Below are 27,539 nucleotides of genomic sequence, written 5' to 3'. Positions count from 1 at the left end.
CTACATATATTACAGTATACACATTTTCAGGCGTTCTGTTATTCGGTTTGTGACATCCTTGACGGTAAAAGCCGAATTATCAGAACACCGGCGCAAGGCTGTTCACAGCGCTTGGTCACGTGTTGCACCAGAACTGTTTTCGGGACCGAAACTTAGAAATTGCTCACAGTTTTGGTTCTTTTCAAAGAACAGAACCGGTTCTGAATAAGAAGAAATCATCATCGGACAAGTATGCATGGTCAGTAGGCTCCAAAAGCACCAACTACGCATGCGCAGGCTGTGTGAAGAAGCTCGTTGCTACCCGCACTTCTACAAACCGTAGATAAAACAATATAAAGACAGCCAGATGTGCAGTAACTCTGGGCAATTGTTTTTTCAAGTTTGTTTACTGTTCAAGCTACTGTGCATGTATGGAACATGTCCGGGGAATGGACCACCAGCGTACACTTAGTAGTACAAATACAAGTAGTCCATGTCCACTCTGTCCATGTACGCGTCTGGATTGCCCACGCGGAAAGTATAACACAGGCTTCAGCCACCAGGTCCTCTGGGATACTCAGGGCTCCGATGGCAACGACAGCCTTCTCCCCGCTAGGTTTCGACATGGATGCTCATCTGAAGCAACGCCTGTAGACTGAACCAGATAGACATCCAGGTTTAGCTGGGCCATCATCGGATCCTCCATGGAGCTCGGGGGGAGCACACGGTACACAGTGTAAGTTTGCTGTCTAGTTTTAAAACATGAGCAGCCTCTGAATGAGCTACAAACCCGAGTAGAGGTAGAATGTCTGTTGTTTTGAGACTGTTTAAATGTATTTATATTTTCTGGGTGGACAAACTTAAAAATTAGCGTACAGAGTAACAGAGCAGCTACCACACCCGACCGACCATCTGCCATCTTGGCCTCTTCCCTAGTTAATTATCCCTCTTTCTTGTTTGTTCTCAAGAACAGTGTTCACTATAGTTTAAAAGTTTTAAAGGTTTAAGAAAGCACTAAAATAGTTGTCATAATACTGCTGACACTGACAAGCAGTGATGTTGAAAACAGAGCTTTGATTTCAGACCGTTTTCAGATGGATATATCAAGTGAAGTAAGTGTCACAACTTGGGTTAAACATACTGACAATGAGTATCACACAGATCTTGTTGTTTGTACCGATTTAATTGATGAATTGCCCATGTTCAAAAAGACTATATTGCTAAGAAACCAAATTTTATTTTTACAGATTTTATTGTTGAGTTTACATTTTTAGAAAAATTTGTTTGTGTATTAAATGTAATATTTTAAATCATAGCTATATTTCAAAATGTGAAACATGTATATCATAAATGATTGTTAAATATAAGAAACATATTTCCATATATGTGCTTTTACTTCATGAGTAAATGTATGCTCAGTACATTTTTACACATGCAGTACCACGTCTTATCACATGAACATCTATATATTATAGTGTATTGCTGAATATAAAAATACATATATTGTGATATATTGTCACATATTTTTCAATATATGAAAATGTTAACTAACTCCTTATGTATTATTCAATATATTATAATGTATTTTCACAATATATTATTCTTTATCGTTTCTAATATACCGTTGTGTCATTTAAAATATTGCTAATTTATATATTAAATGGACTGCATGGCTTACAGTGACTGGTGAGCAAAACAAGTTAATGTCAAGTCCTGTACATATTTATAAAATCAAAAATGACAACTATTTACCTTCACTTCTTCGATTTTGGCGCTGTTTTCCCCCTCAGTATTTCGTTCCGTGAAAAAAATCCAAAAGATCATGTTGTTCCATGGCTTATCAGATCACGAATAAAGTCCCGTAAACCTCATCAATGTTCCAATCATGTGACTTGGGCAAAAAGCAGATAAACAAATTTGGGAAACTTAACAAATACAGATTGTTTCAGTGTTAACGGTGTCTTTCTTGATTGTTAAAATGAGTTCACACTGTATATGCTGGAGAGAGGAATGTCTTTATGGAATGACCATGAGAGAGAGATGAACTTTATTCATGTTAATCCACAGACAGAGTGAAGTTAATGCTGGATGTGGCTGTCAATAAATCTCCTTTTGGTGAACAGAAACGAAAGTGTCCTGAGCCTTCTTACACACAACGCAGATGATGGAAGCAGTGGTCAGCAAAGGACCGGTTACATGAGCATGCTAATCAGTGTCTTCAAAATCATTAGAAAATCATAGGTAGGTGAGTTTGATAAGGGTTGGAGCTAAACTCTGCAGCAGATTGGCCCTCCAGGGAAAGATTTGAGGAACCCTGCATTACAGCATGCTAACTAATCTTCTACCACGCTACAATCCATCACGCTCCCTAAGGTCACAAAACGCTGGACTTCTGATAGTACCTAGGATAGCAAAGTCCACTAAAGGAGGTAGAGCTTTTTCACATTTGGCTCCCAAACTCTGGAATAGCCTTCCTGATAATATTCGGGGTTCAGACACACTTCCTCTGTTTAAATCTAGATTAAAAACACACCTCTTTGGCCAAGCATTCAAATAATGAATGATTTACATCCCGTGGTAACTAGGATTTACACAAGCTCCAGTCTGGATCCAGAACACCTGAGAAGAGATGATGCCAACCCCTCAGAGGACCTCAGATGATGCTAACCCAGAGACAACATACAGAACTACCACATTTTGCTATAAGTTTGATTGCATAATTGCTGTTAATAGTGTTAATCGTCTGTTTATGTCTTTTATTGATTTTTCTGAACATTTCTGCCGTATGCACATAAACTGACAGTCACCACTGATAAGCTACTACTAAATATTGTAGAAACTTAATTTTCTGTAAAGTTGCTTCGCAATGATTTGTATTGTAAAAAGCGCTATACAAATAAACTTGAATTGAAATAAACTTGAATTGAATAGTGTGATAAACAGTGTTATTTTTATTTTATTTTTTCATATTTAATATTGACAAAATTATCCACAAATAATGCTTTTTTTCCACTCAAAAATTGATGTACGTACATAAACTCAGATTATTGAGGCCTACGATAAATCAGTTCCAAAAATAAACACAAAACCAGTCTTAATTGAAAGAAAACAAACTGACAAAAAGATTTTTATTCAGGTGAAACTCTTTCCACACTGAGGGCAGGTGAAAGGTTTCTCCCCAGTATGAATTCTCATCTGGACATCAAGGTTATGTTTGTGTGTAAAACTCTTTTCACATTGAGAATGTGCATAAGGCTTCTCTCCAGTGTGAATTGTCACGTGAACATTAAGGTTTCCTTTTTCAGTAAATCTCTTTCCACACTGTTGGCAGACAGGGTTTCTTTTCCAGTGTGAACTCTCAGATGGTATGTAAGGTTTCCTTTTCGAATGAAACTCTTTCCACACTGCTGGCAGGTGTAAGGCTTTTCTCCAGTGTGAACTCTCATGTGGACTTCAAGGAATTCCCTTCTGTTGAAACTCTTTTCACATTGTTGGCAGGTGAAAAGTTTCTCTCCAGTATGAATTCTCATGTGGACGTCAAGGTTATGTTTATGTGTAAAACTTTTTCCACATTGAGAGCATGTGTAAGTTTTCTCTCCAGTGTGAATTTTCATGTGGTTTTTAAGGTGTGATTTTTGAATGAAACATTTTCCACACAGTTTGCAGGTGAAAGGCTTCTCTCCGGTGTGAATTCTCATGTGAAGATTAAGGTTTCCTTTTTCAGAAAATCTCTTTCCACACTGTTGGCAGACAAAGGGTTTCTCTTCAGTGTGAACTCTCATATGGTATTTAAGCTTTGATTTTAGAATGAAACTCTTTCCACACTGTTGGCAAGTGTAAGGTTTTTCTCCAGTGTGAATTCTCATGTGGACTTCAAGGTTTCCCTTTTTGTTGAAACTTTTTCCACACTGTTGGCAGGTGAAATAACTTTTGTTTGCTGTCTTTTGAGCTCTTTTTCGTGAAGTCTTTTCAGTCTGTGAGCTACTAAATGATTTTACTCCAGTCATGAAATCATATTTCTCATGCTGAACATTATCTTCCTTTTCATTGAGTTCTTGACTCTCCTCTTTCAATGTCATCAGGTCTATTGCAAAAAAAGACAAATCCAAATTAGCAATAGATAATAAGAACAAACATAAAAACCAACAACATGATGATGATAAAAAATGTTATTGTATAATCTTAGTTCTGTCAGGACCACTATTGTCAAAATGATTGGTATACAGTTTGGTTTGGCGGTATGGTTCTTTTCTGGGCACAAACGCCCTGACCATCCATGCAGCCTGTCATGAATGATGAGGGAGAGCAGTAATAATAGGGTTAATTGAACAGAACAAAGCAGATATCATTAATGTACTCAATGATATTTAAGTGTAAAACATTATTCAAGATAAGGGAGTCTGATTTAACAGGAATATCAGAAGCCAAGTCCTGACTGTGGTGAAAGGAGGAGTTGGGGATGGAGGAGGGTAATTGCTCCTGAGCAAGTGGATAAGGCTGCTGAATAATACTGAATAGAGCTTTTATAGGGATGCCCTGATAGGTGTCGTATTCCCGTAGGTAGATGTGATCAGCTGAGAGTCAGCTGATGCAAGCTTGACTCACGTGACCTGCCAGAACTAACGCTATACGCGTAATTCTCGTATGTTTCGAGGTAATGGGTCATGCAATCTCAACATGTTATTCCTCATGTAGCCCGACCTGCTCCATGTCAAATAAAACCACTTTATTACAACACTCATATGACAATCTTAAAAATGTCATTCCTTTTCTGTAGTGTTGGACATTTTAATGTGGATCAAATGAGTGAGTTCAGCTTTCAGAATAAAACCAACCTGTTTGTTCCTCAGTATCTTCATGTTTGACTCTGAATGTTTCTTCAATCTTTACGTCTTCATTCTCCTCTTTAATAAACGCCATCTTTGTTTGTTCCTCAGTATCTTCATGTTTTATTCTGAATGTTTCTTCAATCTTCATGTCTTCACTCTCCTCTTTAATAAACACCATCTTTATAACGGTGTGTCACGTGGATCTGTAAGAGATGAATCACAGATTCCTAAAGTTATCAATAACACAGATCTACTATCTTATGTAAGCAAATGTGCTATCAATTCACTATTAACTATGAAGTATTTGTGATATTTCCAGTTAAGAATTATGCCAAGTATCTTAATATAAGCCTTTTTTTATCAGAAGAAAGAAATATGATTCACTGATTAAAGCTGTTCAGTTTCATCAACCAGTAAAAATATGGCAGCATACTCAGGTGTTACTCCTCATCTATCATTGTTAGGAGTGAGTGATGTTCAGTTTCTAAATATAAGATGCATTAAGAAGTTTATTAGAAACAAACAGTAGAAGTATATCCTTCAAAATACCTGCAATATCCCTTTATGCCTGTAGTAAACTCAGAAGAGAAGATCAGGAGACTGAGTGAATCTTCATCAGGTTCTTTATTGAGATGGTACTGAAGTGAAGTGAAGTGACATACAGCCAAGTATGGTGACCCATACTCAGAATTCGTGCTCTGCATTTAACCCATTCAAAGTGCACACACACCGTAAACACACACCCAGAGCAGTGGACAGCCATTTATGCTGCGGTGCCCGGGGAGCAGTTGGGGGTTCAGTGCCTTGCTCAAGGGCACCTCAGTCGTGCTATTGCTGGCCCGAGACTCAAACCCACAACCTTAGGGTTAGGAGTCAAACTCTCTAACCATTAGACCACGACTTCCCCCCCACAGTCACACTGCAGTCATCAATACTGACTAAAGCACTGAATCACTGTAGTTTTATACTGATTTCAGGAGGCCGTAACTAGAAGATAAAGTATGCAAATGATGTAAGCAGGTACAGGATTTAGCTCAGATTTTCACCAGCTCTAATCCAGTCAGCATAACTATAACACTCATTATCACAGAGATCAGGGAAGGTCCCACCAACAGGCATCACATTCACACTTAACCCAGAGACTGATTAGCAGGAACAATGACCATCAGTTAAAGGTGCTGCATGTAGAATTGACACAGAGTGGTTGAACTAGGTATTGCAGTCCAAATACAAAATATTGGAGAGGGTTTTTTCACCTGGCCCCTCCTCCTCAGACTTGACGTACATGCAGGTTGCCAGATTGATGACACAAACAGGAACGAGTGCACTTGATAATGAATGACATGAAATACGCTACAACTGGCAACACGGGGTGCCAAAATACAATTGGGTAAACTGACTGTGGGCGGGTTTCACAAACCAAAATAAAGACAGACATTCCAACCCGGAAAAAGTTACACTGCTCCGTTGTACAAAATTTGTTGCGTTCAGCGAGACAGGGCCTCACTGTGCTGATAAAACCGATGTGAAGGATGATGTTTTATGTCGATGAAAGTACAAACATTATATAATAAATAATATTTTAGCATCCAAATACGTCGGGAATATGGAAACATTGGATTGACATTTTTATAGCCTAAACTTCAGAGGATTTGTTTTGGAGAGAAATAACTGTTTTTATAATGTTTGTAAACATTTTGTTTTAGCCTACAGGCATTTTAGCCTTCATTATTTTGGAAAGTGATAGTGCTAATAAAATGCGACGTGAGACGTGACTTACGTTTTTTTTTCACTCTCAAAACACAATCTTATACAAGTGTTTTTTTTTAACAATGCAGCAAACATTTTTAAATATCTTAAAAATACTTTGATGTCTTTAAAGTGTTGAAAGATTTTTTTAGCCTACATTTGACCAAAATCTAGAAAAGATGATGCTGTATTGGCTGACTAAGCCCAGCGGGTTATTGGCTAACGTTAGAGCTCTCTTTTTTCCTTTTCTTTTTGAGTAAAGAAAACGCTGTTCTTTATTATTATTAGGCAAATTATAGGCAAAGAAAATTGTTTTTAAAAAATAACATTAACCAGTATTTCTTCCACCCAAAGCGGTTTCGGAACGGTAATAATATCAAAGGAACGCAGGAACAGAGACGTTAAAATATCGATTCTGCTCGGAATGAACCAAGCCCTGGCCGAGTCTGTGATTGGCTACATTGTGCAATCCTTTAAACACATGTTATAAGTAGAAACTTTGCCTAGCGTGCACATGCTAATCATTTTAATGTTAACATTAGTTGTTCTTTTTGATTTTGTGCAACAGATAAATAACAATTTATATATTTTAGACATTTTATGTTTAGATCATTTCTATTTTGCGGGAGTCCCGTGAATAATTATATTCTCCCACATCCCGCACCCATCAAGAGTTGCGTTGGGTCCCACAAGTGCAAGTCTCTAAATTAAAGTAATGGGACAGAAGCAGCAAGAGGCAATAAAGACAAACGGTGACACTTATAATGATTTTTCATTTGTATTCACACAGACCTAAAACTAATATTATTGAGTGTAATTTTAATTCCGGCTATATTGGTTAAGTTCTTTGTCTGTTCTTGTCATGTATGGTGTGGTTTTGATCATGTTACTTATTTCTCTATGGTCTTTGTGTTTTGATAAAGTGCTGTTTCTGAATAGATCCTCCTAGTAACTCTTCTGCTTTAAAACCAATTGTTTTTTTTCTCTTTAATCCAAACTGTACCAATATACAACAAATGACGTAAAACAAGAGGAACCGTGCATGTTAGAAATAAGCAGAATTTATTCAAATAACAGATGAATTATATTATTATTATTATTATATATTTATAATTATTATATAATAAACTGGTTAAAAATTCTCAAATGCATACATATACATATTTCCATATATCAAATAAATATAAAAAGTAATAAATTCATAAACATAAAATGTATATAATTCAAATTCTCTCATTGACTTTACTATTATACTTTATTAATCTTTATAAATGAATATTTACCTTCAGTTCAGTTCAACTTTTTTTATACATGTCAGGTCTTGATAAATTTGGCTTTATGTAGAAAATCCTCCTTGACGGTGTTTTTTATGACTGGACATTTATTATGCTGTCATTTCAATATAATTACTGCAAAAGACAATTGTATTGGTCAAAATGAAATCTAAAAAAGTCAGATAAATGATGCTTAAATTCTAAATAAATCTTTTGCTGTTCAGTTTTTTGTTGTCTGTGATACTCTTGTGCTTCTGCTTCATTTCTTTAATTGGTGTCATTGTTCATGCTAATCAGTATGTGAATTAATTGTGAATGTATCTGGAGTTTCCCTGATCTCTCTGAAAAAGAGTGCTATAGTTCTGCTGATTGTTTATGGCTGCATTTACACTGCAGGTCTTGTTGCCCAAATCCGATTTTCTGACTATATCCGATTTTTTTGACGACCCGCTTACATCATCTTTTAAAAGTGACCCGTATCCGATTTTTGCATTTACACTACACACTGCTGAAACTACCAAACGTAGACGTTCTGACCCGGAAAAGGAAGTAAAACAGCACGAAATACAATGGATGCAGATGCAAATAATATTATACAGTGTTTTGCTTTCCACAATATTTTGAAAAGTCATCAAAAATATCAGCAAACCATTGGTCTCGTACGGCGCGGCGGAGAAAAAAGCGCTTAAACCGTGCCTCCCCATATCTCGTGAAATGTCTTCAAACACGGATTTATTTCTGTAACAATCCTGCATTTTTGCCTGCAATATCTCTTCGCCCCAAAGACTTAAAAGACATGAAACCTTGGCATTGCTCAACTGTGTGTATCCTTCGTCCTCCATCGCACCTATAATAAGTCATGTGATCTCAGTTGGTGGTGTCCACCTGAGTTGACGTCACTTTTTTAATGACGTACGACTCGCATTTACTGGGGAATATCCGATTTGTCTGCTTACATGGCACACGCAAATGCACGCATCCGATTCATATCCGATTTATTACCACATATGAATGAGGCCTGAATCCGATCTGAGAAAATCGGAATCCATGCGGTTTTTTCCTGCTTACACGTTCACCGGTCATATCCGATCTGTGCCACGTGAGAGGAAAAAAATCAGAATTGGGTCACTTGAACCATGCAGTGAAAATGGGGCCTTAGAGGTGCTGAGCGACACTGCACACTGTGATTTAGCTGGTGATCTGAGTGCTTTGTCTTCAGCTGTATAAAACAGCCTCCTGAAATCTGTATAAACTGCAGTGATTCAGTGCTTTAGTCAGTCTTGATGACTGCAGCATCACACAGTACCTTCTCAATCAAGAACTTGAACTTGACTCAGTCTCCTGATCTTCACTTCGGAGTTCCTACATGCTTAATTAGATATTGGTAATATTTTTGCCTAATTGAAGAAACTGAACATGTACAGCTTTAATCAGTGAACTGTATTCCTTTTTCAGCAAAATTATATCAAAACCTAAACTCCTTATACAAAGCAACATTAACAGTGAAATCAGTGAGATTAAGCACAGAGCATAATTATGTTCCATTTAGAGTTGTTATTTTTCCTGTTAATTATTCACATCTGAAACAGGACACAGAAAAACCATGTGACACTATTATAAAGATGGAGTTTATTAAAGAGGACATGAAGATTGAAGAAACATTCAGAGTCAAACATGAAGATACTGAGGAACAAAAAGGTTGGTTTTCATTCTCAAAGCTGAATTCACTCATCTGATCCTTATTAAAATGTCCAGCTCTACAGACGTACAGATATATTACATTCGTAGCCAAAAAAAAAAATTTTGTGTCTCAAATAGTATTTCAGAATAATGAGTTTTTATCTTGACATTTGTTGCCTGTAAGTGATATTTTTCAACTCGTCCCCAAAAGTGCCATACTAACATATACATACCTGAATGTAAATAGCACTAAAAGTTCATTACAGCAAGCAATAAAATCATATGTCAGAAATACCACCCTACTTATAAAATAAATCATTCTCCAGCTGACACAGCTTGGTAGTCATTGAAGGCTGTTTATCTTTGTTCTTTCTTTAAAAATCTTTGTTAGTGAATAATACAGTCAGTGGCCAGCCGTGTTGAGGGTAATGCATTACAAGAAATGTGAGTTATGTAATCAGATTACTTTTTTAAGTAACTAGTAAAAAAATACATTACTTTTTAATTTACATGAGTTACTTTTTCAAATAAGCAACACCAGTAAAATCTTTGTTTTCGCACTTACTGACTGACAGCTCTCCTGTCCCCTTGTTGAGAAAAATCAGGAGCAAGTACAGAGCACTCATTGTGTGTCCCATGTTTGGTTAGTTCTTAGCTAAATGTGAACATGCATTTGCTCATCTCGCTTTCACAAAAACAGGTTCATTATTCCTCCAAGTGAATAAAGAACAGTGAAATGAAAACTCAGAATATGATGCAAATCTGCAATAATTAAATGGTAAATAACACAAATATCCTTAATGTATTTAATCTTATTTTATTAACCAATGTCTTTGGTTCTGAGCTTCAACTATCAAATTCAATCATACTGATAAGCAAAAATTCCTTGATTTTTGACGTTTCTTCTCTTGCATTCTGCTGTACAGACGTGAATTTACTTTTCCTTCAGCCTGAGGCTTATTCATTTCACTTTTTGGTGTGAAAATGCTTTTTCATTTACCAAAAATATAACTTTTTTATATTAAAATATATTATATTATATTACTTTCCATAAAAAGTAACTAAGTCATTTAATTAGTTACTTTTTTAGGGAGTAATGCAATATTGTAATGCATTACTTTTAAAAGTAACTTCCTCCCCCAAAACTGGTGGCTAGCAACTTTATAATGAACTGCAGCATAAAAAAAAAAATCAAACTCTTCATGTTTTTGAATGACACAAATAGCACGGCAACATATGGCACAGTTACGCTTCAGGTGTCCAGAGTCACAAATCCTGCCTCGCGGACCTTTCCCAATCCCCTACTTCTCCAGCTTACTTCCTGCAATATCTCCACTTAAGGAAAAATGCAAAACCACTCACCAAGACTGACATTTTGATATATTTTTGTGTTTTTGCAAATCCAAAGCAGTAGCCTATTACTTGTCTGTGTTTCATACCGTATCAGATTGTGTGCACGGGAAGCCACCTGGGGTATATGTTGGTTTAAGTTCATTCAACTCAGAGTATGTTCCTGGTTAAGACTCAAGACATTCTCAACAGAGCGACGAGTCACTATAGAAACGGACAGTAAGAAAAAGCACGCCATGCTGTTTCTTTCTTCTTCTTTTGTTCAATGGTCATTTACATGCTTAGTGCATATTGCCACCTAGTTGATGGTTGTGCAATCATTTTTATTTTTTTCCCCCATTTAATCTTTAATCCTTGAGAATATGAATTATATTGTTTGTTTGATGCTGATTATGTTAAGTATGTATTTTTATTACAGAAATACATTATAGAAAATGCCAATCCATGTGTGAGATGATAATATAAAATGTAATAAATATATATAATAAAACAAATTAAACATTACCTTGTCATAATGTTTTATAATTTTTTCAAATAACTGTTATATACAGGTACATCTAAAAAAAAATTTGAATATCATAAAGTTCTTTATTTTTTGTAATTTAATTCAAAAAGCAAACTTTCTTGTATTCTAGATTCATTGCACACAAACTGAAATATTTCAAGAGTTTTTTTGTTTTAATTCTGATGATTACAACTTACAGTTTAAGAAAATATAAAAAAAATGCAGTATCTCAAAAAATGTGAATATTTTCTCAGATCAATCAAAAAAAAAAAGATTTACAAAATAGAAATGTTCAAGATCTTCAAAGTAGGTTTATTTATGCCCTCAATACTTGGTTGGGGCTCCTTTTGTATGAATTACTGCTTCTATGCGGCGTTGCATGAAGGTGATCAGCCTGTGGCACTGCTGAGGTGTTATTGAAGCCCAGGTTGATTTGATAGTGGCCTTCAGCTCCTCTGTATTGTTTTTCAGATGTTACTTATATTCCTCTTCACAATACCCCATAGATTCTCTGTGAGGTTCAGGTCAAGTGAGTTGGCTGGCCAATCAAGCACACTAATATCATGGTCAGCAAACCACTTGGAAGTGGTTTTGACACTGTGGGCAGGTGCTAAAGTCTTGGTTCTAGGAATGTGACAGCTGTAGCCCATTTCCTGAAGACGTCTGAGTGTAGTGACTCTTGATGCGCTGACTCGGGCTTTAGTCCACTCCTTGTGAAGCTCTCCCAAATTCTGGAATCTGCTTTTCCTGACAATCTTCCCAAGGCTGTGGTCATCCCTGTTGCTTGTGCACCTTTTGATTGTTTTGTTTTTCCTTCCGGTCAACTTTCTATGAATATGTTTCGATACAGCACTCTGTGAACAGCCAGCCCTTTCAGCAATGACCTTCTGTGACTTACCCTCCTTGTGGAGGGTGTCAATGATCGTCTTCTGGACAACTGTCAAGTCAGTAGTCTTTCCCATAATTGTGGTTGCATGTTCTAAACTAGCCCAGGAGGAACCCAGTATTTATACTCAAAATCAAACTAATCAAGCTCAAATTGGAATATTCTAATTTTTTGAGATACTGAATTTTTTATTTTCCTAAGCTGTAAGTCATAACCATCATAATTAAAATGAAAATTTCTTGAAATATTTCAGTTTGTGTGCAATGAATCTAGAATATAAGAATTAAATGGCAAAAAAATGTATTATATTTTAGAAACGGTTATAAATCTGTTAGTTTCAAAATAGTTTCAGTGTCACATAATCCTTCAGAAATCATTCTAATATGCTGATTTGCTGCTCGAGAAACATTTCTAAATATTATCAATGTTAAAAACAGTTTTGCTGCTTAATATTTTTGTGGAAACAATGATACCACTCAAACATTTGTATAAGATTTAAAAAAAGAGAGAGAAATTAATAATTTTATTCATCATGCATGAAAGTGACAAAAAGTGAGTGAAGACATTCAAAATGATTTCTATTTAATAAATGCATTAACAAATTCAATTAATATATTTGATAAATGCAAAGAAATGCTGTTCATTAAACTTTATATTTACCAAAAACTCCTGAAAAATATAGTGCATCATCATTTCCACACAAAATATGAAGCAGCAAAATTGTTTTCAACATTGACAATAATCAGAAATTATTAAACTATCAAATATCTTCAATCTTCACTCTCTTCTTTAATAAACTCCATCTTTATAACAGTGTCACATGGGTCGCAGTCGCTTCAGCAAGACGTTTTCTGTGTTTAAGATGAGAAAAGATTAACAGAATAATAAATAAGACAGCTATAATATAAACTTAATCTCTGGGTGCATCTCAATCAGCTGCTGAGTCCAGGGCGCTGTCAGAGAATCAGTCAGAGCCCTGTGTTTGCGTTCACTGAGTGACAGCCACTGAAACCTTACTCACAGAAAATAACATGCACTGACGAGAGAAAAATATTACAGCGTTATATTCGATAACAATGAAGCCATTTTACAGAATATGCGAACCCTATTAAAATGTTTAAATCGATTGCATTCATTTAAAACCTTAAAAACAAACCTTTCTTCAGTCGAATCACAACAAATGCCGGAGCGCGGCGCAGCCTTTTGACGTCACGTCGCCAAACCAAAATAAAAGTACTGTTCACGCGAGCACAAAAATAGAGGAATTTAGGGTTGAATTATTGGTGAAATACACATTTAAATACATGTGTGCCAAACATGCGAAGAACCACTTAAGAAACTACCAAAGAGATTGTCCAAACTGCCAAAAATAAATAATGTAATGAAATGAAATGTAACCGTTTACCAAATATCTAATGCAATGTAACCATTATATACCAGATTAGAGAAGAAATAAAGCGTACCTCATTCATGTGGTGTCAAAATAATAGCGACATTAAACATGATTAATACGCCTAAAGCTAAACTTCCCTTAAAGAATAAGAAGTGTTTCTAAACCAGCTGTCCAACAAAAGAAAACATAAGTGTTTACTTCACAACATAAGTCAAATACTTCATTTTGTGGTCTAATGTGGCTTCTTATCACAGAAAGAGGCAGAAATACTATGTTCGATATGTCGATTATCAATGGAAGTATACTTAATTATGAAAATACCAGAGATGGCTTGAAGAACATGAATAAACTACATTGTCGCAGTCTAGTGTTTATTGGCTTCATGTTTCATCATTCAAAACGTTTTATCTTCAGTTCTATTAATTCTGTGATGCATATGTGGAGTTTTTTTAGTGAGCGCGTCCTCCGGCTTCCAGTATGAATGAAACTGACATTCCATGTGTTTGTAGCACTCAATAATGGCCAATACATCCTATTTGGATAAAAATAGGAAACATAATACTTCTCTCAAAAGAAATTTGAAGTTGAAATATAATAATCCATGTTTTATGTAAGTATACGGGATGTTTTGTTGTAATTTAATTAATTAAATGTATTTTTAAAAATCACTTTTTAAATAAAAAAAAACACTCTGTGTCAAGCCACCAGAACCGAACTGAAAACTGTGCTTTAAAAACCAAGGCATGTATTGAACCGTGGACTGTATTGATGCATCCCTGCCATGAATACCATCTACTTTACTGTTATTTGTACTGTAACTGTTATTTCATATTATTTAGTGTTAAATTATTGTAGCTGGATTTGGTGGCTTTGTAAATTTGTTGTTTTGTGTTTAGTTATACTTAGATATTTCCGTATACTTAAACGAAGAATAAATAATCACTTCCTGTCTGAAAGTCTCTTTGGAATCAACTGTTTCTATTCAAAAACTTCATGCATCAAACATTTGTTTCACCTGCACTTCAGGCTTTCCCCGCATCAAATTTATATAATATGTCAATCAAAGTTCTAGAAAAAAAATAATGAATTACTTTGGGTTCTTCAGCATGATGAATGAGGAATCAAGAATAAACACCAGCCTCTTTGTATTTCAGTGTCATGATGCTTCATTCTGCAGGTTCTGGATCACTCGTCGTCTCTCTGTTCTCTCCTTCCAGATGCTTTCTGGTAGTTCTGCCAAAATTACAAACAAGTTTCATTTCCAACAGACACGATGCGAGATCAATCAACAAACTGTCCTGTCACTCCTTCACTCCCTGTGGCTGTTCAGAAATGATGAATAATTAAATGAATGAGGTATTTACAGCCTTGATGAGCAGAAGATAGTTATTTCAAAATCATTAAGAATTGTAATGTTTCCAAAGTTTTGGCAAGTACTTTAATAATAATAACAATTCTATATACTTTAATATATTATAGTACTTTACTATAATATATTATTATATTGTTGTCATGATTATTAAATGTAGCTTTTTATTTTTTACAGGACAGAATGTATTTTTACAATATAAGATATATGTTTTAATGTGCTAAAATATTTATTTTTAATAATGAGTGCTGGGGACGTGGTCAGATTTTCCTTCTTTTTTTGTCTCTAGCTGATCACATGCCTGATATATACACTCACTGACTACTTTATTAGGTACAGCTGTTCAATTTCTTGGTAACAAAAATTGCTAATCAGCCAATCACATGGCAGCAACTCAATGCATTTAGGCTTCTAGATGTGGTGAAGATGACTTGAATGGGGAAGAAAGGGGATTTAAGTGACTTTGAACGTGGAATGGTTGTTGGTGCCAGACGGGCTGGTCTGAGTATTTCAAAAACTGCTGATCTGCTGGGATTTTCACACACAACCATCTCTAGGGTTTATAGAGAATGGTCAGAAAAAGGGAAAATATCCAGAGAGAGGCAGTTGTGTGGATGAAAATGCCTTGTTGAGGTCAGAGGAGAATGGGCAGATTGGTTAGAGATGATAGAAAAGCAACAGTAACTCAAATAACCACTTGTTACAACCAAGGTATGCAGAATATCATCTCTAAAACGCACAACACGTCGAACCCTGAAGCAGATGGGCTACAGTAGCAGAAGACCACACCGGGTGCTGCTCCGAGGTTACAATTTGCACAGGCTCACCAAAATTGGACAATAGAAGATTGGAAAAACGTTGCCTGGTCTGATGAATCTCAATTTCTTCTGCGACATTCAGATGGTAGACTCAGAATTTGGCGTAAAGAACATGAAAGCATGTATCCATCCTGCCTTGTCTCAACAGTTCAGGCTGGTGGTGGTGTAATGGTGTGGGGGATATTTTCTTGGCACACTTTGGGCCCCTTAGTACCAATTCGGCATCGTTTAAATGCCACAGCCTACCTGAGTATTGTTGCTGACCATGTCCATCCCTTTATGACTACAGTGTACCCATCTTCTGATGGCTACTTCCAGGAGGATGATGCACCATGTCACAAAGCTCATCTCAGACTTGTTTCTTGAACATGACAATGAGTTCACTGTACTAAAATGACCTCCACGGTCACCAGATCTCAATCCAGTAGAGCAGCTTTGGGATGTGGTGGAACGGGAGCTTCACATCATGGATATGTAGACGTGTGTGTGTATATATATATATATATATATATATATATATAATATATATATATATATATATATATATATAAGGGGTGTGAACCTACAATGGTCTAGTCAAGTCACCTTTACTTATTCTTCTTATCTAATCATTTCATCTTCATCACTCCTTTAGACTTAAACGGTTTGCCTCGTCGCCTGAAGACATCAGATTTTACACCAGGTAAGATAGTTGTAATATTAACATCTTCTCATGACTGACTGACCAAGTAATTATTTTTTCTCTGTTTTAATCATTCTTGAGCACTTATGGCAAGTCAACTAATTTTAATTGTAATACTGTATTTTAGATTCCCCTCATACGAGCATCTGATGGCGTTCTGGAACCTGATCGGGGCAGCAACAGCAAAAATTGTTAGGGTCACCAGGGCAAAGAAAACCTAAGCTACTGCCACAACCAGTGAAAGCCCTTTAACCAGACCAACTGTAAGTCTTCTTTTCTCTCTCTCACACACACACACAGATATACCAAAGCATGAAAAGGATGGTTTTGAACAGACACTCATTAATAAGGGTGTAATGACACCCTCATTTCATGATTCAATACATATAGATTTATTTTATACGAATATGCTTGCACTGTCACATTTGGCATTATAAAGACCCTCAATATATATAGTAGTTTAATGTACTGACACTAAAACTCTGTAAACTGGGTTTTTTTTATCACAGTAATTTTCATTTTGGGTGAACTATAGACAAAACAAGTATTCACTATCCATGATACATATTGTTGTTGCATTTTTGTATTGTGAGATATTGGTACACCCCTACTCATTAAACTCATCTCCCCCCAGAAACTGCTGCCAATCTTTGAGTTCTTCCTCTTCCTCACATACCTGTCCACTGGCTGTACCCAGAGAGAGTTGGGTCATAGATACAACATCCACAGAGCAACAGTCAGCCGGATCATTGTGACTTACCCTCGTAGTTGTGCAGATAACTCGATGTGTAGAGTTTAAAGCCTTGTCGGAGCAGGGGACCAGGCATCAACAATACGATGAACATCGCTGACTCTTATTTTCGGAAGATCCTGGAGACATCGAGTAAAAAAAGTTACATTTTCGGCAACACGCAAGGAAACAGGAAACCGATATGCCGACTTCTGGCGACAGCGGAAGTTCGTCACTACGCTTGTGCACAGAGTCAATTACATTCTATATTTAATCGTCCTGGTTCTGATTTCTTTTGGTATTTACAAATAAGGCATTATGTTAAAGAAGTCATTCCACAATTTGTTAGCAAAACAAAGACTAATACATTTGATGAATGTGTTATGTCAAATCCAACCTCTAGAGTCTAGACATTTGAGCTCACGATTTCTTAATGTCTTTCAATGTCTGTAAACACAAACCACCTAAAAGAAGCTTGGGCCAAGGATTTTGCTGTAGACTTGTCAGATTAAATATGGAATGACTGCCTTAGTAAGATCCAATATTGTTCAATAAATGCATAGAACAATCTGTACATAGTACAATATATGTACTGTTTAAGGCAGTACATAGAGTGTACTACTCCAAATAAAATAACACTATTTCTCCAATATGTGATAGATGTTAAGTAACAGAGGGCACCCTATCGCACCTGTTCTGATTTTGCCCTAATTTTGACTTTTTTTTTGTAGTTTATTCATGTTCTTCAAGCCATCTCTGGTATTTTCATAATTAAGTATACTTATAATCCATTGATAATCGACATAGCCCTTCCTATAGAACATAGTATTTCTGCCTCTTTCTGTGATAAGAAGCCACATTAGACCACAAAATGAAGTATTTAACTGATGTTATGAAGTAAATACTTATGTTTTCTTTTGTTGGATAGCTGGTTTAGAAACACTTCTTATTCTTTAAGGGAGGTTTAGCTTTAGGCGTATTAATTGTGTTTAATGTAGCTATTTATTTGACACCACATGAATGAGGTATAGACCCTATATTATAATAATCTGATAATATACTTTATTATCAATACTCTTTATTTCTTCTCTAATCTGGTATATAATGGTTACATTGCATTAGATATTTAGTAAACGGTTACATTTCATTGCATTATCTTTTTTTTGGCAGTTTGGACAATCTCTTTGGTAGTTTCTTAAGTGGTTCTTTTGCATGTTCGGCACACATGTATTTAAATATGTATTTCACCAATAATTCAACCCTAAATTCCTCTTTTTTTTTCTTTTTTTTTTCTCGCGTAAACAGGACTTTTATTTTGGTTTGGCGACGTGACGTCACAAGGCTGCGCCGTGCTCCGGCTTTTGTTGTGATTCGACTGAAGAAAGGTTTGTTTTAAATGTTTTGAATGAATGCAATCGATTTAAACAATTTAATAGGGTTCGCATATTCTGTAAAATGGCTTCATTATTATCGAATGTAACGCTGTAATATTTTTTCTCTCGTCAATGTTATTTTTTGTGAGTAAGGTTAAGCGCTTGAGCAGCAGAAGCTGCGTCTCAGTTCGCTCTCTGTATTGTAGGACAGTTTCGTGTAAACTCGGATTCAGTGGCTGTCACTCAGTGAACGCAAACACAGGTCTTTCTGCACGTACGAGTCAATTAAACCAAACGATTAAGAAAACGATTCGTTGTTTTGAGTCGCTCGAAGAGTCGTGCTGCTCAAAACAAAACACACACTTGTGTAACACAACTTCTACAAACCAACTGCGAGTGTTTTAAAGAAAGTAGACTTTTACATGTGATCTATAGAGCAATAAATACGAATGTAAACCATGATCTGATTTATTTATTTTTCTGTTAATCTTTTCTCATCTTAAACACAGAGAAAGTCGTGCTGGAGCGACTGAGACCCATGAGACACTGTTATAAAGATGGAGTTTATTAAAGAAGAGAGTGAAGATGTGAAGATTGAAGAAGCGTTCAGAGTCAAACATGAAGATAGTGATGACGATGGATTAGGTTGGTTTTCATTCTCAAAGCTCCGCTCACTCATGCGGTTGTTATTAAAGTGTCCAGCTCTGCAGAAATGCCTGATATTTTTTTGAAGAATATCATAAGAGTGTCATAACTAATGTGGGTGTGTGGAGCGGGTCCCTCACACAGACATGTTGAGATCACGTGACAAATACTAACACTGCCTTCAAGTGCAGCTGACAAGACCCTGCTTACAAACTGGACGTTTGTTATCACGGTATGTCAAGCATTAAATTACAAAAAAAATAATATAGAGGTACCCCAAATAAATCAATCATGGAGTGTAACAATAAACCTAAAAAGTTTTAACCATGACTGGGGGGGAAAAATCCATCACTTCCAACTCCCTCAGAGAGTTAAAGGGATACTCCACCGCAAAATGAACATTTTGTCATTAATCACTTACTCTCATGTCGTTACAAACCCGTAAAAGCTTTGTTCGTCTTCAGAACACAATTTAAGATTTTTTGGATGAAAACAGGGAGGCTTGTAACTGTCCCATAGACTGCCAAATAAATAACAGTGTCAAGGTCCAGTGAAGTATTAAAGACATCGTCAGAGTAGTCCATCTGCCATCAGAGATTCAACCGTAACGTTATGAAGCGATGAGAATACTTTTTATACACGAAGAAAACAAAAATAATGACTTTATTGAACAATTCCTCTTCTCTGTGTCTCTCCAAATCAGTGTAGCGCCATTTTGGCAATTCGGAGCAGTACGCAGGCGGCGTACGCTCTTCTGTGTCAGCCGCGCGGCGCCGATGCGCCGTTTTCTTTCAAACCAAAACTTTAAATACACATAAAAAAAACATATCCTTGTGGCGCGGCTGATACAGAAGAGCGTACTAGTCATGTGTAATAGACAGTCTCATCCGCACTGAAATGTTGGAAAACGTTAAATTCAAATTGCTGTCCATATGCAAAAACGTCACTGAGACAATACAGACATAACAGACAAGCTCACACTATTTCTGGCAGGATCATTTTATTTATAGGATCATCTCATCATTCACTGACGTGTCCATGTCGTGCTCACTCATGTTTGATCTAAAAAAGTGCCTGTCCTCATGTTTTGCTTCAGTAATTTTATGTTAATTTTCTGTTATCTGTAATATAAAGAGTGTACAAAGTAAATATCTTTAGCAACAGTGTGAATATGAATAGCACATAACAGGCACGATTACTGGTATAGACATGGATTAGTACAATATGTGTCACATGACTAAACATGCGGCATAATTTTTAAAAGCCTCTGTTTTCACTGGTCACAATACAACACAAATTTTTTTCACATTTATCCACAATGGAGAGTGTTTTCAAAAAGCTGTTTTCCTTGACAAAAATGTTGTCTCAGTGTGGAGGGAAGGGAATGGGAATCTTTAGTCAACTCACGATCCGATCCGATTCCAGAATGATTCTTGATCTACTTTTCCCCCCTTATTAATTAGTTAGCTTACTGACATGAGAATCTTAAAATTCTTACATTTACATATCCTTACATAAGTAATTATGTACTTAAAAAATAAAATAAAGAGTTAAGAATTATAAACTAATATAACTTCAAAACGTAACTAACATTTAATTATTATATAGTTATCTGTCTAATCATCTCTAAAAATATAATAATTATGTCTACCAAGCTCACAGAAAAATGAAATTAGTCATAATTTACTCAGGCTGTTCTAAACCTGCATAAAGTTCTTTCTTCTGTTGAACACAAAAGAAGATACTTTGAAGAATGTGTCTCAACTAAAGAGGTGATGGTGGAAAAGTCATTGGGGACTAGAAACTGTTTGGTTACCCACATTATTTAAAGTGTCTTCTATGTTCAACAGAAGAAAGAAATTATTACAGGTTTAGAACAACTTGTGAGTATGTAAACGATGACAAAATTTTCATTTTTGGGTGAACTGTGCCTTTAAGTCAGACAGTCCACTGTGAACAACTGAAATGCCTCTCTACAAACTGTGTGTTCATCATTAGTTACTGGATAGACACATTGATAACTTTCTGCTTCAGTGCTACATCTGGAGAGTCTTGTGTTCAAAGGGCAGATGTGAGCTCCTAGATGTTTTAAACCACGCAGGTTTGTTTACCGCGTGCTGCTCTCGTGTGAAAGGGCTTTAACGGCACACGTTCTGGAGACTCTGTCGCTATGGAAACACTGCGAGTTTCAGTAGGCCTATGTGTAGTAAATAAAACTGCATGTCTGCGCCATTAATTTCTACGAGGGGCGGACTGAAATAATTTCAGACCGGGAAATCTCAAACTCGTACAAACAAATTCTGAAACATGGACAACCCTATTTTTTGGTATAGACCTGACATAAAAAAGGTTTAAATCTTTAGGTTGGGGACATGCAAAATAATTAAAAGTTCTCTCCTGAAGTCCTCTCATGTTTTTCCCTGATAAAAATTAACCCCCTAAACCTATTATAAAATATGATTCTTTTTCTGCTAAATTACTACTGTAACATGACATTAGAGGATGTCCTTTAAGCAGTATTTTGAGTGATGACTGATGAGCAATGGGCTGCTGCTGCTTGAAACAAAGACAAAACTACAAAAACTACCCTGAACAGTAGTTTTGCTTCTCTGCTCCACCTGTGTGCTTCACGGTCCACACCATTCTCTCTCTCGCATTGATTACTCTGATCCAAACCATTCGGCGGACGCGCAGAGAGCGCGCGAGCCGAAGCATTGCCAGTCACGACTAACTAATTCATGATTTATTAGACATTTAATTATTGCATGGCAGATTCGGAAATAATCGCTTTAGTACATTCGGCATGCAATTATACAATAATGATATTAAAATAGTGGGCCAAATCGGCTGCCAGAGCACTGGGAATTGTCCCGGTTCTCCCGATGGCCAGTCCGTGGCTGATTTCCACAGACACACAGAACGTGCAGGATTCATATATTGTATTTGCGGGTTAATATTCACAGACACTAGTCCATATCACGTGCATACTGTTCAATGAAGCCCGCAAATGTCCTTGTAATTCACTTCAACCTTTCTGAACTTTATGAAAGTTTATTTCACCAAAGGTTCGAGTGGTGTATGTGTGTGAGGAATTGGAAGCAAGCAGGGTACGGGTGTTTCTAAAGCAAACTCAGCATCATTGCGCATCTGGTTAAAAACTACACTCAGAATCTATCCAGAATCGTTGGAGAGAGAATCTCGATGCATCAACTTTTTTTTTTTTTTTTCTCCCACCCCTAGCCAAAATGTAGTAGTGTGGTCATGGCCTTAGAGTCTGTAATAATCTGAACTGAACCAGATGTGTTTGATTAGGGAGGCATACAAAATGTGCCGTGTTGGAGCTCCAGAAAAAAATCTGTAGCACATAAAAAAAAAAAAAAAAAAATATATATATATATATATATATATATATATATATATATATATATATGTATATGTATATATGTATGTGTATATGTTTCTTTGATACTAAATCAAGTCAGGCCAATAGTATTTTTTTTACAATACATATTGGCTATGTGTACTCCTTTTGTTTCACTCAGATTGAAATAATTCTGATTAAAGAATCCAACTGTACTGTTTACATGAATGCTAAATAAAGTGATTGGGTTGATGTCTGAATTTATGTCAAGTTTAAAATTGTTTTTGATTTAAATTATTATTGGGTTATTTTCACTCATTATAATAATGGGGTATAATAAGCTTTTTTTTAAATTTGAGGTTGATTTTAAAGTTAAAAAATAAAGGATTAAGCATCAAATTTGACAAATCTCCATTCTTAAACCAAATGGTAATAACAAACACAAAGTGAAGTCTCTCCCTTTTAAAATAACACCTAGCCTATGTCTTTTAAATCTGTATTGAACAGCTTCAATCAAAAATTTGCCTAAATACACTTATCCACGTAGATTAAGTAGTTTTTGTTTACAGATGGATTTTGCCAAATAATGTGTCATGTAACTGTCATTCTCTGTGCAGGCAAACTAAAATGATGCCAGAAGAGCTAGTGTGTCTTGTAAGCACTTAAGTCACTGCATTTTAAAAGAACTAGAGCTTATATTGTTGACCCTGCATCATTTCTGAGGAAGAATGCTGTTCCACAAACTTAAGAATTTAGAATTTAGTTCAAAGAAAGTATTTAGGTCAAGAACTAGCAATCTCATATTTGATATTTTAATAAACTCTGTTAACCTGAATTTTTTTGTTTCTTCAATTTGTGAGGAAATCCAAAACTGTGTGTCATTGGTGTGACAGTGAAATTTAGTGATAATGTCTCTCAAGGAAACCTATACAAAGGGGAAAAAAAGGGGCCTAAAACTGAGCCTTGTGGCACTCCACTCTTCATTTACAAATAGGACATAAAACATTAATTTCTTGTCCACAAATGCCTAATCTCAAGCTATACATAAGAATGTTGTGATCTAATTGCTCTAGAAGAGATAAGCACAGTGTGTTTAACAGTGGGACTTAAATCCTGACTGCTATTGTTCACAGTAACACAGTAACAGTTTCTAATATTTTAGACCAGGGATATCACAAACTGGAGTTTTGCAGAGTTTTGCTCCAACACTAATTCACTTTTTTCATATTTAAAGGTAGGTAAATTGGAGCAGGTTGGATCTTAACTCTGCAGGATTGTCATCCTCTACAAGCTGTGTTTGACATTCCTTAATAAATGGCAGATTTGGGCCATTATTGTTCTCTTCTCTGCTGTTGTGTTTAAACAGGGTTTAACTTGTATTTGTCTCTTTTCATCCTAGACCTGATGGCAATAATAGAGGAGGTTCAAAAGCAGTATAAGAAACAGGAGGAAGATCAATGTAAGGATCATGATTTCAGTACTGGAGAAAAAACTGAAGAGACTTCCCCACAAACAAAAGCAAAGGAGACTCGAATTCCACATCGTCTCATCTGTTCAGAGTGTGGAAGCTCTTTCAGTCATCGAAGCGGCCTTAGAATGCACATGAGGATTCACACTGGAGAGAAGCCTTTCACCTGCCCTCAATGTGGAAAACGTTTCACTCAACAAGGAAACTTTCAAACACACATGAGAGTTCACACTGGAGAGAAGCCTTACAGCTGTGACCTGTGCGGAAAGTGTGTCTCAACACAACAAAAACTTAACTATCACATGAAACGTCATGTCAGTGATAGGCAGAGGTTAAAAGAGGGCGAAAATAATTAAAAGTACCATTACATTAATGAAATTATACTCAAATACAAGTAAAAGTACCAGACTAAAAATCTACTCAAGTAAAAGTAAAAAGTAGCTTATTTAAAATTTACTCAGAGTAAACATTACTTTTTACAGGGTTCCTACGGGGTTTGGAAAAGTATGGAAAAAAAGAAAGCAGAGTATGGAAAAATATTTGTTTCCAGACCTTTGCCCCTATTTAGTTTTTTTTTTTTTATATAATAGAAAATTCTGAATTTAATGAAAATAAATTTATCATACAAGACGTGAGGTTTCATGGCAGCTGTTTAGTGATTCTTTAGTGATTGCCAAATATGACTGAATGAATTTAAAATGCATTTTTCATTATGCAAAATGCAGGTTAGAAATAGGGCTGGGCGATTTTCCTGATTTTATCAATTAATTCAAATGTAATGTTTTGCCATGATTTTATTTTTTTGAAATTGAGGAATCGCGATTTTGAATAGAATATTACCAAATGTTAGAATTAGACACTTTGGGAAGATGCCAATGATAACAGTAAAGAGAAAAGAATGATTCAATCGCGTGTTGGTGCACATGATTATCGCTCACATGTGACGCGCTCTGTGAAGGACCATAAATATATCGCTAAGTGCCATTCACACAGAATGCACTTTTGTGTTGACAAACATGCGACGCGGGAAGTGGAATAGGCAAAAAATGCAAGACAATTGTAACTTGAGCGCAACAGTCAAACATGGCCATGTTTACACAAAACAATGGAAAAGCATTTACATTTACATTTAATCATTTAGCAGACGCTTTTATCCAAAGCGACTTACAAATGAGAACAGTAGAAACAATCAGACCAACAAGAGAACAACAACGGTATACAAGTGCTATGACAAGTCTCAGTTAGTCTAGTACAGAACACGGAGCCAGGGTTTTTTTTTTTTTTTTTTTTTTTTTTTTTTTTGAATATGATAGACAAGAAAAAGAAAAGGTAAGTACTAGTATTAGTTGGTTAAGTGCAGGCAAAAAAGATGAGTCTTTAGATGTTTTTTAAAAATGAGTAAAGACTCAGCTGTTCGAATTGAGATCGGGAGGTCATTCCACCAGCTGGGCGCAGTCCAGGAAAAAGTCTGTGAGAGTGATTTTGAACCTCTTTGGGATGGCACCACAAGACATCGTTCACTTGCAGAGCGCAAACTTCTGGAGGGCGCATAAGACTGAACTAGTGAGTTTAGGTATGTTGGCGCCGTGCCAGTGGTCGTCTTGTAGGCAAGCATCAGTACCTTGAATTTGATGCGAGCAGCGGAATTGAATAAAAAAAAAACCTGTAAAGAACTACTACTATGTCTGATATTTCATGTTTGCATCATGGTGATAGGCTGAAAGCTGCTGTTGTTTTTACAGAACATTTATAGTTAATAATAGTCTACTGGTGGTATAGTCATGAATTTGAATTAGGCCTACCTTGACTTTTGAGATTTTTTTAAAAGCATTTAACTTTTATTTCTGAACACAATATGTAAAACAAAAAGTTTGTTTAATATGTAGTTGACGTTCATGCATCTTCTCTGCAAAGATATTTAACAAGTGATTTGTTTAACATTCACATGTTGACGACATAGTGTGCTGTACTTGGAATATTTATATTTTTTTCGTTTTAACTAGAAGGTTAGTAAAGAAAAAGTAACTTGAATCATGTAGTTACATTTTCAAGGTGACTAGTTAAATTGTAAAAAAAAAAATCGAGATTTAATTTTTTTACCAAATTGCCCAGCCCTAGTTAGAAGCCTTTTGGGGTTTCTTCACACTATATTCTTAGCACCTTATTACATAGTGGTTTCTTGGTCAAATGAGAGTATGATGTTAATAAGTTTTTTACAGTACCAGTCTTTTTTATAGACCCTTGAACTTGGCAGATGTTATGCCATCAGACCATTTCATGTCATAGGCCTTGATATTAGAGGTACTACTGTAAGAGCAGTAAACTTTTGAGCAGGTAGATCTCTGTTAATTCATGTGCATCTATGCCTTCATTTTATTCATAGTAAGATGGCAGTGATACACAAAGGAAATAGGTTATAAAACTAGAAATTTTAATGCGTAAGCATGCAAAACATTCCCATGCACATTTGACTAGTTTCTCGAGGACATAAAAAAAGTTTCTTGTGTGCATGTAAAAGTGTATTTTTTATATTATGGATTCTGTATGTTGTCACTTCGAGGAAATCATGCTCTGTTAACCATTTATGTTAAATATGGTCAGAAAATCTACCGAGAGGTTTGGAAAATTTGAGTTTGGAAAAGTATGGAATTTTGAAATGGAAATGTGTAGGAACCCTGTTTTTACTAAGTTACATTTTAAAGGAGCTGTATGTAAGAAATCTATTTCAATTAATCATAAAATGGCCCTGATGTGTCACTAGACATTAAGAAATCATGTTCATTTCAAATACTTATATCACTGACAACAGTAGTCCGGCCAGGATATTGTCATTTAAAAAGTGGACTTGCAGCCCTCAACTGATGTTGATGTTGTCATTTTGTGTTTTGGCCTGACGCGCCTCCCTCCACCTATCTACCAATCACGAAGTCAGTAGTGTTTCGGGATCCGTGTTGCCAGCTTTGCTGTAACCAGAGAATGTCTGCTGTAACCTGCCCTAACTCCAGTCGGATAAAAATGTCTAATGTTACTAAATCAAAAAGACCTCGTTATAATTCAGAAATTCGTCGTTACAAAGTCCGAAATAAAACCAGAATTTGTATTGGAGATGCTTTTGAAAGATGGAGACGGCTGAAAACGGAGAAGAATTTGAACAGACGCCAACGTTGCTAATTTTCTCCTGGACAGGTAAGATTCATCTATGCTTGGCTAACTTGTACTTGATGTCAATGGACATTTCATATATTCATGACAGTCGCACAAAGTTATGCATGTTTGTGCAAAGTAACAACGTTAGCTCACATGGACGTATGCTAACATTAGCAATGCATCACAGGAGCCCGTTTCTCTGTCATTATGCTGAGACGCTGAGGAAAACAACATTAGCACGCCCATTATGGCAATTTGAAACGTAATTGAGACAGTAGCCTAGACTAACAGTTACCGTTCT

General features: G+C 36.0%; 1 protein-coding gene, 1 long non-coding RNA gene and 1 pseudogene across 2 annotated transcripts; 2 read left to right on the top strand and 1 right to left on the bottom strand.

The window, feature by feature from the left end:
• Window positions 1-3,090: 3,090 nt before the first annotated feature.
• LOC109088631 lies at window positions 3,091-13,643 on the bottom strand (annotated as a pseudogene).
• Window positions 13,644-16,417: 2,774 nt separating this feature from the next.
• On the top strand, window positions 16,418-18,043 carry LOC122137221. The gene is made up of 3 exons (XR_006154707.1): window positions 16,418-16,514; window positions 16,642-16,777; window positions 17,149-18,043. It is a non-coding gene; the product is annotated as an uncharacterized LOC122137221 (long non-coding RNA).
• Window positions 18,044-18,526: 483 nt separating this feature from the next.
• Window positions 18,527-25,287, top strand: LOC109113395 (zinc finger protein 569-like). The gene is made up of 3 exons (XM_019126194.2): window positions 18,527-18,629; window positions 19,127-19,262; window positions 24,023-25,287. The coding sequence occupies exons 2-3, from the start codon at window positions 19,175-19,177 to the stop codon at window positions 24,445-24,447; spliced, it is 513 nt and encodes a 170-aa protein (XP_018981739.1). The 5' UTR covers window positions 18,527-18,629; window positions 19,127-19,174; the 3' UTR covers window positions 24,448-25,287.
• Window positions 25,288-27,539: the final 2,252 nt, after the last annotated feature.

This window comes from Cyprinus carpio, chromosome B4 (assembly GCF_018340385.1).
Source record: "Cyprinus carpio isolate SPL01 chromosome B4, ASM1834038v1, whole genome shotgun sequence".
NCBI classification, from domain to species: domain Eukaryota; kingdom Metazoa; phylum Chordata; class Actinopteri; order Cypriniformes; family Cyprinidae; genus Cyprinus; species Cyprinus carpio.
Note: the sequence above shows the minus strand (reverse complement) of the source record. Positions and strands in the feature narration are given on the sequence as shown.

What these genes read in the sequence shown, in the direction of transcription:
- LOC109113395 (XM_019126194.2), top strand. Translation starts at nt 19,175, where the DNA reads ATGGAGTTTATTAAAGAAGAGAGTGAAGATGTGAAGATTGAAGAAGCG. An exon ending in TAGTGATGACGATGGATTAG is followed by an intron (nt 19,263 to 24,022) that starts GTTGGTTTTCAT and finishes TTTTCATCCTAG; the next exon opens with ACCTGATGGCAATAATAGAG.